This window comes from Protopterus annectens, chromosome 2.part1 (assembly GCF_019279795.1).
Source record: "Protopterus annectens isolate FY-2018-M chromosome 2.part1, PAN1.0, whole genome shotgun sequence".
Classification (NCBI taxonomy): domain Eukaryota; kingdom Metazoa; phylum Chordata; order Ceratodontiformes; family Protopteridae; genus Protopterus; species Protopterus annectens.
The window spans coordinates 266908747-266927512 of NC_056729.1; the positions used below are offsets into that span (position 1 = coordinate 266908747).

The window sequence follows — 18766 nt, forward strand, 5'->3', positions numbered from 1 at the left end:
TACTCAGAGCATTTAGAAAATATGGCCTTAGGGCCTTCGGCCATGACAACTCACACACACACACCCTCACACGCAGATAAGGGGAACGGAAAGGCTAAAACTAACTGACTACTAAAACAATTTAAGCTAAATAAACTAAGGGTCGATTAATACACACACACACAATTTAGTTTGAGAAAAACAGAGCAAAAAACCCTATTAAACCACTCACAAAGCCACCAGGAGCTCATCACTCATGCTTCAAGAAGCCGCGGCAAACAAGATCTGAGGACTGGAGGGAGGTAGCAGGGTGTTATGGGTAAGGGGGAGGAGCTTGGATCTCTAGCTTGGAAAGCTGCCGGCTCATATCCGATACCCACAGGTTGCTGATCAAATGAAGTTAACTACTTCAGATCAGTAGATGTTTGAATTCCTGACTGTCGCAGTAACCTTTAGACTACATAGGTTATATCTTGCCCAAGATACAACTACTGGCTAGCTTCACAAAGCTCTGGCTCCCTCCCACACCTTCACTCTGACTGCTGATTGGTCAGCCCTGTGGAGGGAAATCAGCACTCACAGTGAAGCAAACTTCAAGACTTTCTTGCCCATAAGAAAAGAATGAGTGTTCTCATCCTGAAAGTCAAAAAGATACAACAGGAACAAAAAATGTTACATCCCAAACAGAAACTATATGCAAGAATAGGGGGGTGGTGGGTGGGTGTGGCTACTGCAGCAGTGAGGAATTTGAACATCTACTGCTATTAGTATGTGCAATTTACACAATTTGTGCTATGTTCATCATTTTCACTGGTGCAGTAGCCTTTAGTCTATATGGGTTGATTACCAAAGCATATCCAACCAGGGAGGAGGAAGGATATGGATTGAGGAGTCCCTGGAGAATGGCCCTAGCAAAGCCTGACCTGGACCTGAAGAAGGAGTCCAGTTTGTAATATTTTGTAAAAGTATGTACACAGGATCATGTAGCTGCCTTTGCTATGCTTCCCCAGTCTACCCCTTTCCAGTATGCCATCAAAGAAGCCAAGACTCTAGTAGAATGTGCTTTGATAGTACTTGGAATAGATTCATCATGGTAGGTATAACAAAAGGCAATATTCAAAAACAACCACTTAGAAATAGTCTGTTTTGACACCAGTTATCCTTTTATTGTCCTGTCATAAGAAATTAGTAGCTAATTCACTTTTCTAAAGGACTTAGTTGTGTCAAGATAGTACCTGAGCTGCCTGTGCATATCTGGAATATGTAGAATCCTTTCTCTGTAGTTTTGAGGATCTGGATAGAAGACTGGGAGATTTGATGGCTTGATTCAGAGTAAACTCTGAAATCATTTTCAGAATAAATGAGCCTTTTGTTCTCAATGTGGCCCTATAATCAGTTAGGGCTCACCCACCATGAGTTTGTAACTCCGATACTCTTCTTACAGATGTCGGAGCAATGTGAAGTACAGTTTTCCATGTAATGAAAGTTAAATTTGACTGATGAGCAGGTTCAAATGGAGACAGTTTTTTCAGCACAAAGTTAAGATCTCAAGGAGTGTTTATGAGGTGGTCTCAGGTGAAAAACTCCCTTCATAAACTGTTTTACTAACATCAGAGAAGAAAGAGGGGAACCCATGGACAGACTTGCTGAAATGGCTGTAGGATATAACTTGACAGAGTAATAGGAGAGGCCAAAGGACAGTAACTCTCGCAAATATTTCAGTCCAGTGGTACATAATCCCTCATGACACCTTGGTTATTGGCTAGTTATCAACTAGAAAATCTTTTCACCTACCAATATAAGATTTCCTAGTAGCAGGTTTTCTTGCCTCCTTTAGTACCTGTTGCACATCCTCATGAAAGTGGTACCTACAAGGTATCAAAATGTAATCATTCAGGTAGTTAATTGAAGTTGTTTGAGATTTGAGTGCATCAAACTCCCCTTTTCTTGCATGAGTAGATCCAAGTTTGGGAGAAAGCTTGTGGCAATTGTCCTTGGCCAATTCCATAAGAAGGGAAAACTAGTATTACCTATGCCAAAAGAAAGTCACCACAGTTATATTTGGACAGTCCTTTTGAAGCTTCAGAATTACTCTGGATATCAGTGGAAAGGAACTTTCCTGACCACTATTGCATTTGTTTTTCAGACTTGTTTGTAAGGAGCCTTGGAGCAGAATGTCTTCAGTTGTCTTTTTTGAAAGGAAGCAAATGGATCTATTTGAGGGGTTCTGCACAACTTGATCAATTCCTGCAAGACCCCCTTGTTTAATTTTAATTCTTGAGGGTTTATACTGGTCCTGCTCAACTTGCCTGCCACTATTTTGTGCTCTGATAGAATATAAGACACTTGGAGGATTAAATAATAATGTAGATCCACCACCCAAACCATCATAACTAGTCTGCACAGAGTATATGATCTGGTACCCCCCATTTGTTTATGTATCACATAACTGTGGTGTTGTCTGCAATCACCTGAAGAGTTCTCAGGGACCATAGGTGACAAAGAGAATTTGAAGCATGGATCACTGCCAACATCTCTTTGACAATTACGTGTTTTGTTCTGTCTGAAGAGTTCCATGGGCTTCTATCCCATAGAAACTGCTCCCCAAACAAAATCTGAGGCATCTGTGGCTACAGATTGGCTCAGGATGTGATCTATTGTCTCCATCAGCGCGGTTCCTTTTTGACAAAGCCCAAAACTGGAATCTGAAATTCCAGGTGTCACAAATGTTGGGTACATGTGTTTTTTTTTAAACAGTGAATATTTTGCATACACAACCTGGCAACAGGAATCAAGAGTATCTGAATTTTAGGATCCTGGGGAATTCTCTTGCAGAATTCTGAGACTAATCTGAGAAGCCCTGGAAAGTTTCCAGATTACAAACCCACTTTCTCCTGAGACAAAAAAAACTTTTGCTATGAGGTGTCTAGAAGGCAATGCAGAAACACAATCCTGTGTGATGCAGTCATGCAGGATTTGTGACCATTTACTTGGAAATCCAGATTAGTAAATTGACATGTAACCCATGCTAAGGACCACCTGGCATCTGAGAAAAGACTCTGCAAGTGACCTAAATAAGGACATATGTGAATGCCATGAAGTCTGCAATGAGCTATCATTAAAGCTAGACACTTTGTAAACATCCCTGGAGCTGTAGATAACCCAAAGGGTAATGCAGAGAACTGACAATGTAACCCAGACCCAGATAATCTGAAATTTTTCCTAAAGCCTTTGGTTAAGGGAATATGACGATAAACAGCTTTTAGATCTAATGTCACCATAAAATTGACAGAAGGGATGAAAGGCAACAGACCCTAAAGAGTCAGCATCTTGAATCTTGGTATTTTCACAAACAGATTGAGAAAGGACATATCTAGCACTGGTCTCCATAAAAGGTCTTTCTTTGGCACCAGAAACATTCTGAAATAGAAGTCTTTGCCCTTTTGTTCTAAAGGCATTAGTTCTATGATTCCTAGGGTGAGTAAATGTCGCAGGACCTGAGGAAAAAGATATGTTTGTTTCAGGGGTTGGGAAGGAATTCCACTGAAAGAAGGTATTTGTATCCTGTGTCAACTGTAACCCTCATACGCCACCTTTAACATTCAAGAGTCCGACACCTTCTGTTTCCCAATGGGGATATAAAGAGCCAGTTTATGAGACATATTTGGAAATACAGCGGCAGGAGGGAAGGGGATAGAATGTGGCATGGCCATTCCGATTTATTAGGCCTTTTTTGGAAAGTGCCCTTGTTTCTTGTTCCCCTGCTGCCATCTTGCCATATCTTTTTTTTCCCCTGATTGCCTTGCAAATGCATGAATTGCTTGTTTTTTAAATAGAAAAGAAGATTTGAGAGATTTATAAAGAGGGCTTTAAAAATCTTGGAGACTTACTGGATCACTTACCCTCTGTCATTAAATTATTTGAGGACCTGAGTAGCAGATAGGCCAAACAAAACCTCCTTATCTAAAGCAGAATTTTAAATTTCAAACTACTTCATCAGCAAACTTTTGGTTACATACCAAGGCATATCTCCTCAAAACTAGCAGTGGCCCAAAACATAGTATCTACAAAATCATACACACTCTTCAAAGCATGTTTAAATACTTGAGAAGGATTAGAAACAAAAGGATTCAGATAGGAACCACCTTCTGATGGAAGTGTGGCATATAATCCCCTCAAGCTAACTGCACAAAACAGAAAAAAAAACACTTTCACATATTTGCATGATAGTTAAGAATTCTGTAAGCTAAAGTACAAGACAATATTATCTTACCAAATCTGTCCAGTACCTTGCCTTCTTTATCCACAGAGAAGGGCTGCTACAAGCCAAACGTCTGTTCCCAACTGACAAACATGTAGAAACTGCAGCTGGGTCTGACACAAGATGAGATTGCAAGTCTGAGGTACTTTATAAAGTCTGTCTGCCTTTTGGGGAACTGAAGGCTGAGATTCAGGATTATTACAGGGAGCATTAAACACATCTTCCAAGGCTGGCAAAATAGGAGGGACTGGAGTGGAATGAAGTAAATCCACTTGAAACATATCATAATACTGCCTCAATTCAGGGGGAACTAAAAACATCTCATTCATCCAGGAAATAGTCTGACAAAAAGAAATTTCCTCCAAACGGGGGACACAAGGACCATGTTTCCTCAGAAACAGATTTGGGTTTTGGAATCTGCTGGAAAAGAAGTCCTGTCTCTGTTCATGTCAGACTCCTCTGCCAAATTTTTCTCAGGACATTTCTTCATTGATATTGCCCTCAGACAAGGATTTCTGAGTCTCAAGCTTAACAGACTGTAATAATTGTGTGACTAAGGTAAAAAAAATCATCTTTTTTTAACAGATACCTTTTTTTCAGGTGAAAGTTGTTTAACCTTTTGTTTTTTTTTTCTTTGCAGGCAACATCTTAGCTAAGGACTGACTAAGAGAAGGCACTTTTAGCCTGTCTAGATAACTCTTTCCCCAGTTACCCCAAGAAGCATCTCCCGGAGTGTCACCCTGACCCAAAGAAGAAGGTTCTTCCATGCTCAGATCAGACACTGTAACAAATGAAGAGGATGTGGCTGACCTCTGGTTCATGGTGGCTGAAAGGAATACATCACAGGAAGCCAGAGAAGCAACTGAAGAACAACCAACGGCTACTAGACGTTCAGCCACCATTTCCTAAGGCGCTGATTGATCCTGTGGTGTTGGCATGGGCTCTTTATTTTGTTATATTTTGTTATTTTTTTCTTTCTAGGTACAGTGGGAAAAAAGCCAGCAAGACCGAAGTAAGTATCCATGGTGAAACTGGTAAAGAGGTCTCAAAGCTGGTAAGTGATGCTGGAATGAGTTGGCCAGAATGTCAATTGTCAGAAAAGTGTTCTCATGCAACACATGGACACTTACACTTCCCTACACAGTCCCCTTTCACTTTAAATGCAAACAACACACTAAAATCCTGTCAGAAACACCTCTAAATAGAAAAACACACAGACAGAAAAAATGGCCAGTAAGTTGTCATGAAGTGCACACAAGCACTTAAACACAGAGTAACATTTTTGGCTCATTTACAACATTTACTGATCCTAAACTTTCTCAGAAAAATCTAATTTTATACAAGCAGTACATATTTCTCACAAAACTGCCCCCAGACAAAGGGCCGGCCTTAGCTGAAATGGTGCCCTAGGCGAAGTAGTACTTCAGTGCCCCTTAAGCCCCACCCACTCCATACTAATGCACACTCCTATAAGCCACACCCATAGGTAGGCCACTCTCCAAGAAGGCCACTTCAGTCTTTTCCTTCAATTATTTAAATGCATAGAAAAAAAAGATATCTTATAATGTAGTTAAACTGCAAGTGAAGGACGGTGGAATTTTCCTTTAATAAACCTGCTTTATCTGTTGCTCCTTCACACATATTTTACTATGAAAGTCATGTCCTCAAAAAATAGAAGACCATGTGCCTTGTTTCAAAGGGTTGCTTAACTTGCAGTTTAATTTACTTTGGGGTAGGCGAGTGAGTCTTACAGCTCAGTGAAAGTAAAATAGCAACCTCTCTCCCCCCTCTGTACAGTAACTTAAGTAAGAATAGCACAAACACAGACAGCCATTTGCTAAACAATACAATCTCGCAATGAAAACAGACTTAGCATAAGCATTAAACTTCTCTGCCATTGAAATGGCATGAAAACCCACATTCATAGAAATCCATCTGGCCATTAAGTTTATCTTTGGGCTGTTTTAAAAATAGACTCCTTGCGCACATTTTAGGGCCATGCATGCATGTATTCTTCTTTGATTCACCTTCCTGATTATAGTAAATTATATTCCTGTATAATACCACTGCCACTTGTTAGAAAGTGTTTTAAATTGCAGTTTAACATTCTTTTAATAAACAATGAAATTATGTATAAAATCAATAATGACAACACTATTCACTTCAGAAAATTTCAACCATAAAAGGGTAGACGTCTGTCATTACAATCCACCAATATCACTCAACGCACAATCTTGCAGAAGTAAAATCATTTGAATAATTCCACATTAAAGAAACATGCAACTAATGAAGAGGTTACTACTGGCAAACAACTTTACACCTCAGTGCTTCATCTACAAGTTCAGTGTAAGTTGCCATTGAAGAATTGCCTATGTTACAATTAAAAATCTGATAAACTGGTAATATTGCAAAAGGAAATGACTAAAACTGAGAAGTTCACAGTTACTAGATATCTCATACAAAGGAGACACACTCAGGAGTGTAAAACCGCTACCCCCCCCCCCCTTATAATGCAATCATATGGGCACTGCAATATCAGCACTCCATCTACATGGTGTGGGAGTAGAATCCACAGCCTTCTGCACAAAAGGCAATTATGGTACTTACACTGCTTTCAAATTCCCTGTACAATAAGGCACCATTTGTTAGTGTGTGTTTTGAATTTGTAGCTTTGTGCTTTAAATTTGTAATTTTGAACATTTTTTCAGTAAGCAATGAAACAATGCATTTCCCCAATAATGAAATAACTGCCCATTTCAGAATATTTTAACCATAAAAGGCCACTCAAGACTTCTATCATTACAATCCATCAGTATAAGTCAGTAAGCACAATCTCTGCAGAAGTAAATTTCATCTGAATAATTCCACATTAAAGAGATTCGTAACTAATGAAGAGGCTGTTACTGGCAAGCAACTTTATATTTCAGTGTTTCATCTACAAATTCAGAGCTTGCTGCCCTTTAAGAATTAATTGCTTGTTACATAAAAACTGGTAAGCTGGTAATACTACAATAGGGAATGACTGAGAAAACAACAAGTTCATAGTCACTAGGCATCTTAAGCAAAGGAAGACACACTCAGGAATGCAGAACCACTACCTCACCTTAAAATCCACCAAATAATTGGCATCTAGGGCATTACATACAATGCCTCCATACCTCTCAACTTCTGCTAGGCTAATAGCCTCTTTTCAGGGGAGACCCCAAGGTGGTATTGATTCTACTAGGGGAAATTCTGCCAGGGCATTGAGAAACTTCCCTTACACTCTTCAGCAGCTGTCATGGGTTCTTTTCCATCCATCTGAGTTACTATCAACCTAAGCAGATGGGACGTTAGTTTAGCATATCATCTGAAGGAAGACATACTCAGCAGTGCAGCACCTCCCTTACGTTCCACTGTAATTTCAGCAGTCCATCTGCCTGGTGTGAGAACAGAACCCATAGCCTTCTGCTCCAAAGGAGCTTATGCTGCAGAAACCTAATTTTCAGTACCTCTGTTGTGATACAGCCTCTGACTTAATGGACACAATCACCAATCAGGATTGATCTTGATGGTACGATCTTGATCCCTCAATGAGCAGCAAAGAGATCTGTTTTCTACATGCAACTAAAATGTTTTAAAATGGGATAGGCACAAGCTTACATACAGCTTTTTTCAATGGAATGGGAGTTTTCAAACCTGTGTATTTAAATATCATTTGGTGTTTCATTTGTTTATGGCTTTAGCTGGGTGCCACTGAAAATCCTGCAATTCTGCGATCCATTGAAGAATATAAATTAGATTATGTTTAAGGAGAAGGAATACTAATTTTAAAATTGTTGCATCACAGAGTACTCCTCTCTGTGCAAGGTAGAAAAATATTCAACATAGTGTAGTTAAAAAATAGATAAGAACAATGTTTCTTCTTTTAAGGGATAACTTAAGAGTTTTATTTTTTCTTTTTCAGTTTGAATTACATTAGTTAGAAGTATGAAAGTGAATACAGAAGGGCTGAGAATATTAGAGTAGAAGGTTGCATTATCAGGATATACTTTTAAATCGTCTATGGTATGCTCTTGTTTTATTTTGTATAGCTTTTATAGCAGGCTTGAAATTTTAATAAAATAAGAGAACACTAAGAGAAAAAAGTACATGATTACATAACTGAAAAGCTTTACGGCTACATTGTGAGAAAACTTCACTTGTGCCTATCCAGAAATTGGCTTACTTCCCTTAGTTTTTCTTTGTTTTTGAACATTACCAGATTTTGACAGTTAGATAATCCACAATGAGCTTGATAAACTGAAAGGTCGGAATATATGTTCCCAAATTCAGTGTAAGCAATTACTTAAGTACAATAAATCCATTATTAAAATGACATCTCACATATACCTGTTTTAGCTTGATGGGTATTTTTTCTTTGTTTTTGAACATTACCAGATTTTGACAGTTAGATAATCCACAATGAGCTTGATGAACTGAAAGGCTGGAATATATGTTCCCAAATTCAGTGTAAGCAATTACTTAAGTACAATAAATCCATTATTAAAATGACATCTCACATATACCTGCTTTAGCTTGATGGGTGAGGCAATTAATTATTCTGATGCACAGTTGTTTCTACTGTAATAAGTTTCCACTGTTAGTGGTTTCCATTTTTTTTGAGTAACTACAGACTAAAAGCATAAACCAGCAAACAACTTCTGAGCAGTTCCTAGCTGTTACATCAGTATTGTGAAATTTTCATAGAATAACACCATGTCAGTTCCTAAACTTTGCTTATATATTCTTAGCATTTACATTTCCTTTCCAAATTTATTTAATTTTGGGGAGAAGGAAGATGACACATTATATATACTTTGTCTGTTTCTCCGTTAGTGTCTGTCTGACATATGGGAACTAAATTAGTGGTGACCCAGTGGTATGCTTGAAGGCTTTGATGGAGGTAAAGGAAAGACTGGTGCCCAGCATTTATCAGCTGAAAACACTGCAGGCAAATGGGTATTAATGGTTTTACAGTGGTTGGTGTCCCGTTCGATTCTCAGCTAAAGCGTCTTCTGTGTGGAGACATGCGTGAAGGGCTTCGCTAAGTGCAGGCTGGTAACCGGCACATAAAAAATCCACTACCAATCATTAGCGGACCGGAGTTCCGCTGTGATGACCCCTAACTAGGATAAGCCGAAAGACACAAACAAACTGAAAGAGCTTTTCATACTGCAGTGGTGGTGCTGCAGTAGCGTTGTCACCGCACAGTAAGACGTAGTCCCTCTTCTTCACCTCTGAGATACATGCTAGACTATCTTTCTTCAAACAGGACCTGTATAATTGGGTGGGTGCTCAAACTTCACTCCAGGCAAGACTGGCATACACCTCAATACAGTCTCGGGTGAGACCTGTCAAGCCATAATGATCACATGACTCAGTCACTTTGAGCTTCACGTATTTCCAGCGGAATGTATCCTGAGTACCAGAAAGAAATCTGCTTTATATAACTGAATTGCTACTTTGTGATGCACTGAACACATTTTACCTTATTTTTAATGTTTGTTTCTTTACACAGACTCCACAAGACAATTTGCCTTAAGTTGCTCTGCTTGTGTGATATTATGAATATTAATTTAACATGCCTGCTGTTGGCTTCTTTGAGGATGTTGTATTTTTTTTCCATGTTATTGCATCCTCTGCTGTGTGCAGATACACACACACACACACACACACACACACACACACACACACACACACACACACACACACACACACACACACACACACTCCAAAATCTCTCGCTTTTTTCTCCTTTTGCTTTCTGCAGTTTACTGTTACTCAGTGGAACAGGTCGGGTTCTACTAAGGTGCATTATCACCATGTCATTTATCAATATTATGTATCTTCTGCTTCGGGACAAAATTTTATCTAAATTTTATGCAGCAATGTATTCTTGTAAATGGCAGTGACCAAAACAGGTCCTAGCTAAAGGTCACCAAACTCACCAGTGTGTTGCTTTGTATCATGTATTTACATTTTGGTTGAGATTATTGGTAAATCTATTACTTGTTTACCTCTTGCTTATTGCACGTATGATAAAAATCTACCAAGTCAATTGTTCATTTTAATTTGTAGCTTTTGATGTATTTATTACTAGTTAACTATACCTGATTTGGTTTCAGGCTGCATGGCATTTCACTTAAATGTGTATCTTCATGACACCTTACATGTTTCTCTTGTTCAACCATCTGTTATGAACTAGCTGAGGAAAAATATTTTTTAATTTATTAATATAATTTCCATAATGCAGTAAAGCTTGCCTAGCTTTTTAACTGATATATACAATAACCACTTTAAACACCATATAATGTGTGCTAAATATATTACCAGTTTTTACATGATAGGTAGGACAGTGTTTTATGGTCTTTATCATGTTTCTGTTTTCTTTTACAGAGTTCCCCCTGATTAAAGGCCAGTTACATTTTCTAATGTGTACAAAACTGCCTTTCCAGATGTGCCTCCAGAGCATCTCCTCTGCTTAGCTTTGTATGGTATTCATATCAAAGTACACATGCCAGCATCCCAACACTGGTATGCTAGAAATGGGCTATATGTCTTGAAATTCCCAAAGGCTTCAGAAAAAGGGAGCAATGGTAAATGAATATGATATCAGAAAAACTCCCATAAGATGAAATACAGAAATAGCCCAGTATACAATAAAAAGTATACAATATAAAAGCCTTCTGTTTCCGTTCGTTACTGTATTTTGTATTATGCGGTATTTAATTTCCCTCTTCATTTTAATACTACTTTTACATGCAGAAAGCATACCATTAGTGAGTTTTTCCATATATTTTCTGATAAGCAATTCTGAATTATTTATGGTCTAATTTACTGATATATTATGAAAACTAGAATTTGTAGACATTTTGATATGGCATAGAGAAAATGTAGTATGTCTATTAGAAACTGTTTATTCTTTACAAATTGAAATGTTTATCATATGGATTTTGCTTACGTTCAAAATAGCTATAAAAAAAAAAAAGACGTAGTCCCGTTCGATTCTCAGCTAAAGCGTCTTCTCTCTTCTGTGTGGAGACGTGCGTGAAGGGGCGTACAGGGCTGGCCTCCTTAAGGTAACAGACTGGTGTACCATAATTTTTTTTTTCCGAGCCAACCTGCAGCTGGTGGGAGGGTGCTCACCTCTCTCTCGCTATGGATCAGGCTTCCTGAGCAGGGAGCCGAGTGAGAGGAATTTTATTAATTAAAATATTAAAATAAATAGTTAAAATAGCTCTTTCCGAGGCTGGTTTGTAAGCGCCTAGGCGGTCGCCTAGTTCGCCTATGCCTAAGACCAGCCGTGCCCAGACATACATAATTAGCTAAGAACTAAAATAGTAATCCTTGACATGAAACTTCTGATACTTAGAAAAATATTGGGCTTCTTAAAGGGGAAATACAATTAAAAGTTGAAAGTTTAAAAAATATATACAATATTTTTCTTAAAAGAGCAATACATTCTGTGTGGAAGGGTTCCCCACTGGGGTTTTATCTGTCAGAAATGAAGCTTGAAACTGACTGCTGCTCTTGCAAAGCCTCAGTGCTGATTCTCGTATTGGCAAGAAAGCACTAAAGTTTGTTTCATTCCAATTGCTGATTTCCCACCACTGGACTGGCCAATCAGCAGTCAAAGTAAAGGTGTGAGAGACAGCCAGTGCTTTGTGGAGCTGGATGGTTGTTGTGTCCGGGGCAGGATACAACCGATATAGCCTAAAGGCCACTGCAGCAGTGTGAATGATGAACATTGATGGCTTTACCTGCACAACATGTACTAGAGACCTAACATACCCTTTCTTAATCTGTTGCAGCCAGTACCATCCCTGGTCTGTACCAGAGGTTATACAGGCAGTGGTGAATCCTGTAAAATCCCCAGTGATACAACAGCTGACCACTTCATCCTATACCCCAGCTAACCCTTCTGGGGTGCACCATGTCCATTCCCAAACCTTGGAAGCTGGTAGCACAGATATATGCCTTACCTTTCTGCTAGTAGATTGGCTATAATCATATACTGATTTTTCAGGGAATAATATTGATTATGTGCCTTGTCAAATACAAAATATAATCATGCATTATTTTTATATTGTACCTCTTCTGGAAAATAATTTTCTGCAACATTTTCACTATTCAAAACTCTGAGGGAAGCGTAGGACAAACTAATCATGATGGGAAAGACACCTGAGCTACTAATAGTTTCATAACAACAAGAAAAATGAAGACGGCATAATGACAGGCTGATACACTAACACATACTACCCAATGTGAGACGTACACTGGTGCAAAACCTGTGTTTGTTGCATCAAACTACAGGCTGTTCACAACCTACTGAAAAGACATAGACTAATGAATATTTGAGAAAAGTAAGGAGAAAGGGTACATATTATAGTGTTGCAAGACTCATTCTGAAAGGAAAAGGTAGCCTGATGTGTAACACTAAGGATGTAAATATGTAATTTGTTATTGTTCTTTAAGTTCATGATACTGCAAGGTTGGCAAAAACTAAGGAAGTCATCTGAGTAGCTCATTCAGCCTGAATACTAACAAAATAAGTAGCTGGTTTTATTTTCATTATGTAGCTGGGTTGCTTAACCTTCTTTGCAGCTCTTAACTCGCAAATCTTAAACTATTCTTCACCTTGAGATCATCTGTTTATATAATAGGTCTGGGGTACAGTAACTTCTTCAAGTCCACAAGAAACTAAGTACTGAAGTTTGGGCCATAACGTTTTCCCAACAGGTACAGATTATTGCCATATCTACAGATATTATGAATCAATAGTAACTATAGAGACAGTTCCGGCTTTGCTTTACTATCCTGAGCATTTGTTATGGCTGATAAAAGTCATTAATAAGTACTTCAGGATGCAATGCATACAGAAAGTGTGCTGGCCATTTGGCTGCACTTCCTCTTCTGCTATGCTGCACATGACTCAGTGGAAGAAATAGGCTTGCTTTATTTCCAGTTATTAAGACTAAAGAGCAGTGCAGTTAGGAATATTTATCGCAGCTGCCAGACTTGACCTGTTTTCTTCCACTATCCAGAATCAGAAAACATAGCTCATAAATAACTGCCATCATGACAGAGCCAGTGAAGTACCATCACTGGTTACCACATACGTAAATGTTGTAAATGTACAAGAAATGCATGTAATGACTTACCCTAAGATGAAACCCCAAATCCATGGCATACCAAGAAGGAAATGAGCGAGAACTGCAGCTGCACATGCTTCAACACAACAAGGTCCAAGAGACAACCGTACACAGACTGCCTTTAACTTCCGCAGTGCCTGCAATGAAAATCAGAATTGTAGTTATATTAGTAAAGGTTTTCCTGGTGCAACAGTCGATTCTTATCCGCATTATACTGCTAATGCTGTGTAGCACTTCATTACCTAGAGTATGTCCACTCGAATAACACAGTTATGGACTATGCCTGCATTACGACATAGAACAGCTTTGATCTTAATACAACTAAAGTGACTAGGAATGATTAAAACACAATCTTTCTTATAAATCAGATTTTTTTTATTTTTCACATTCTGGACCATGGAGTACTGGTACCAATGTTTTTTTTATTATTTTAAACAAGAACCATCTCTATTAAATTATCACTTATGACATAGGCAATCATACATTTATAAAAATGAAAACAAACCATACTGACATAATCTTAGTTGCAAGCATTTTACATCACGAACCATATGTTGATCAAAATAAAGATGTCCAAGTAAATCCGTCTTCTTGTGTAAAACATTCTCTACACTCTTCTGTTCTATTCTCAAGAATATAAATGTTCCTCAGTACTGTAATTTTACATGTATATGCACTAGAAGAATAGGTCTCATCATCATCATCATCATCATCATCATTACCCACTTCATCCTTAACACCACAAAACAAATACTAAGTAAACTAAAGCATAGGATCACAAACTTTCTCATGGCCAGGGTAACACACACTGCACTATATCTCTAATATATTTTAAGACCACCTCCCTCTCTCTGTACTGAAACAATCAGCAACTCAGAGTATAAATACCATGTTCCCTTGCTTATTCCTCCAAAATAACCATATACAGCCTTCTTATCTCCTGTGAGGTTTTATGGCAGCTTTCAGTTTAACACTAGCACAACACTGAGTAACTAATGCTTAGTGTAAAGCACTTTGTGAATCTGACCTTACCCTCCCTCCGGGAATTGTGATCTCATTGTGGTGGAGGTTTTTTTTCCCTTGTGATAATTAAAGCTATGCTATCTGGAGCAGTGTCACACATGGCAAACTGGTCTAAGAGTAGAGGCCAGACAAATGGTGATATAAATTCTTCCATGATAGTTCAGTTAAATAATCAAAGAATCTCACACAGGATAGCAATACTGGGACAAATACCTGAAGCCATATCATGGGCATTGTTTGCCACTAAGTGCCCGGTGGCCAGGTGACCTAAGTAGCCAAATGAAGCTGTACAAAGCCAATACATGGGCCCACTATTTGCAAGGCAAAAAGTGCAAGGTCAGTGGTGACACCATTAAGTGGCAGGTAACAGCAGGATATATTAATATGGACTGGACCACAGTACTGGAAGATGGCTTTTAAGATATAGAATGTAATCTTTCTGCTGGAAGGGGTGACACAGCTTGTGTGGGAGGAAGAAAAGTACCTGCTAGACTTAACTGGTTGTACCACTACACAAAGTATTCGAACCAGACTTCCCAAGCAGGGTGAGTCTCTCCTACTCAAGACTTGACCATTTCTTTAAACACCTTCATTAAATTATCACTTGAGACACAGGCAAATATAAATCAACAGAAAAGGAAATAAACCATTTAAACATTTTTCCATTTAAATACAACAGACATCACATATATTTTCTTTACTACTATCATCAGTCCAATATTTCATAAAATTACTGAATTCCTGCCTCCCCTTAAACCTCACTCCTTCTCCTCCTGAACATTATTCTGTATGTATTGTTCCCACAGTTTCCATTTACTTCTATGTAATTTGGTCCTTCCCTTTTCTAAAGATCCCTCTTCCATTTCTTTCATTTCTTTTATAATAGTCAGTACCTCAACTACAGTTGGTGTAGACTACTTCCACTTTCTAGTAATTGCTTTTTTGTCAGCCAACAGAATTGAACTTAATATGGCCTTACTATGCCTAGGCAATTCAGATCCTGCATCCCATCTCAGAAGAATCATTTCCTTACTTACAACTATTTGCTGACCCAATATATCCGACAGATTAGTCTATAGGGAATTTTTAAAATAGGCCAGTTTATTACGCTCTCAAAACATATGTTCCAATTTACCTCTTCTCCATCACACCTGTAATACTTGCTATCTACTTGAGGAAAAAATCTTTGAAGTCTGCTTGGGGTATAAAAATACCTATGCAAACACCTAGTAAAGATCCTAAACCTTCCGGACTTGGTTGCATAGTTGGGAGCCATACATATGTCTTCCCATTGTTTTCTTGTAAATTGATTTTCCAGTCTCTCTTCAGAATATTTTCCAACCTCTGACTAATTTGTATAGCTATCATGCAATATTTTATATGGCCTAATATTAAACTGTTTTTAACAGCTGCTTCTGTTCTACATTCAACTAAAAATTTTACCAGGGCAGATCTTTCACTTAAAATTCCCCTATCCCCTTTTCTTTGCCTGTACACTGAGATCAAGCCCTGGTACTGAAGGCAGTCTCTAGCCTTCAATCCAAATGTCTTCTTGGACTCATTTAACCATATATTACCTTTCCTGATCAAGTTATTTGCTGCCAATATATGAGTTCCTTTGCCAGTTTTCTCCAGTTAACTATAGCCCTCTCTTGCCTATTTTCTGTGCCCCTACTTGTAGTCATCCCTATTGTCAAAATCTCCTTTCTCCACTCATGTATTGGGACTTAGTTCTTAGACTAGTTTCTGTTGTTTTGTGAATATAATATTCAAAAGGCAAAGTACAAGGCTCTTCTCCGAAATAAGGCAACAACACCAGCTTCAAGAAAGGGTGTATAAGTGCTTTCGTTCCTTTATTCCACCATAAAAACGGAACTTCATCAGATACAATAAACACCTAATTTCCTTACATTTAAATAGTACATTAACAGTCATGTGATCTAAGCTAAATTAAATCTTTATATATAAAAATCCCTTATGCAGAGGAAAAGGAGACAATCCAAAAAACGAAATTCACAGAGGCAGTAAATCAATAGATACAGTTGATTTATTTGTAAGTGCTTTCACAATAAAAATTGCTCCATCATCATCATCATAACTTCCAATTTCTCAATTTTTGTATTATCTTTTTTTCGTATATTCCCACATATCCTTAGCTTTCATAACAGAAGCCTTTTTAATCCATACTCCTAAATACTTCATCTTATCATGCCCCCATAAACATGGGTATTGCTGTACCATTTTGTGTGTGGGCACATAATTTACAGTTATAGCCTTTGTTTTATCTTCATTAATTTTATATCCCACAAAAACTTGAAACTGTCTCAAAATGTCCACAATACTGAGCTGTCCTTTTCTGGATTTATCAGGTACAAAATAATATCATCTGCAAATAAAGCCAACTTTTCTTGATTAACATGTCAATTCCATACTTGTATTTCTGAGTCCCTTATTTTATTTGCCAATGGCTCAAAATATAAAGCAGATTACAAAGGGGAAAGAGGACACCCCTGCCTGGTTCCTCTGTTCAAACACGTTATCTGAAAGGCACTCTTCCACTTTAATTCTTGCCTCCGATCCTTCATATATCCTTCTAATTAACCTTATTATATCAGGGAGTGCACGTTTCCAATGCCTTACTCATAAACTCCCAGCCTACTCTGTCAAATGCTTTCTCTGCATCAAGATCCACTAACTACAGATATTGTCTTACATTCTACTTCCCCTGGATCATCATCATTGTTCTATTAATGTTATCAAATGTTTGCCTCCCCACCTTAAAAAAAATTATCCATATCTACCAAGTTTTGTAACACCTTTACCATTCTTTTAGCTAATATAGACATAAACACTGTATAATCATGGTTTAAATCGAAATGGGTCAATATGAAGCTGGGTCTGAAGGGTCTTTGCCATCTTTAGGTAACACAGCCACCACAGCTTTCATCCAAGATATTGGTGCTTCCCCTCCTTTTAAAATACTGTTAACCAAAATCTTCCAGATCTTTATCATTTTCTTCCCTCCTAATTTTTCAAACAAATCCACTGACTATGGTTAACTGTTTTCTCTCACATAATACTGCACTCATCATTAAACTATCGCAAATAATTACCAACACTACCAATTACCAAATAATTACCAACACTACTATACTATGCACATCCCTTTAGCAATGACAGCTCCTTTTATTTCACCTAATTACTACACATAAGCCCTCCCCAAAACATAACCACCTTTTGTCCCAAGACCCTCATTGGTTCATAGAAAAGTACTAAGCAATCAGTCTGTACACCTTTACAAGCCTAGCCAAAAAACCCTATTCAGATGTTTGGTCCAGTCTCATGAAAGACAAAACAATATAGACTGGGAGAATTTGAGGCTGCCAATCCAATTATTTAGGTTTAACTTGAGGATGGCAAGACTGCTACTCTGCCTGATATACAAATGCATTTTGTTCCAGAGGTCAGGGTTACACTGTGATATGAATCTATCATTACATGTCTTACTTATCTGTTGATGAAGGTTTAGTTCCTTTAACCAGCTGTTTGAGGTACCATTTGTTCCTTGAAAGAAAAGGAAGTCAAAGGGGGTTGGATCTTTCATGGCTTGAAAGGCTTGACACAAATCTCCCTAGAGGAGTCTAGAAAAGACTGGGTACAGAAAGAGGGCTTTCAGTCTGTTTTTATAACTACGTTTTTTGAGGCCATTGATCTTTCTAGTTATGTATCTATGAGGTTTCTCAAGCTGACTGATGTGTTTATACAGTTGTATGCCAAATGGCGCATTATATTCTGTAATGGGTCAGATGGCATACACGTAACAGGGAAGTGACACTTCTATGGATCTAGAGAGATGCTTTTGGAAATAAGATGAACCAGACAGAAGGCTTTCTGAACTACTTGAGGAGACATGATGGTCAACTGATAAAGAATTTTCAACAAGAGTGCCTGGATCCCTTCTGACAGTTTCTGAATGGAGGAATATATCACCTAAATGTCATGTGAAAATATTTTGTTTACCAAAATAAACTATGCTACATCCTTCTCATTTAATCTGAGACCATTGTTCTTGTACCAGTTGTTAACATGGTCTAACCATGTTGGAGCAATTATGAGTTAGTGGAATACTGAATAACAATATCTAATTTACAACTGTCTGCAAACTTAGATAACCAGGGGACAGGAGTGTCATCCTGAAGGTATGAGAAATAGATGCCAAATAGGAGAAAGCCCAACACTGAGCCCTGTCATACACCACTGGTAAGTTTTTATTTGCTTTCGGAAGTGCCAACACTGACTCTACCTACATAGGTTCTATCAGCAACCAGTT

General features: G+C 38.1%; 1 protein-coding gene across 4 annotated transcripts in view; it reads right to left on the bottom strand.

The window, feature by feature from the left end:
• The window catches only part of SLC9B2 (solute carrier family 9 member B2), a 504139-nt gene that overhangs the window by 277828 nt on the left and 207545 nt on the right, over nt 1-18766 (bottom strand). For all 4 annotated transcript variants that reach the window (XM_044062120.1, XM_044062122.1, XM_044062121.1 and 1 more), the window contains exon 6: nt 13423-13550. In XM_044062120.1, coding sequence (XP_043918055.1) covers nt 13423-13550 — 128 coding nt within the window. The remainder of the gene's footprint in view (nt 1-13422; nt 13551-18766) is intronic.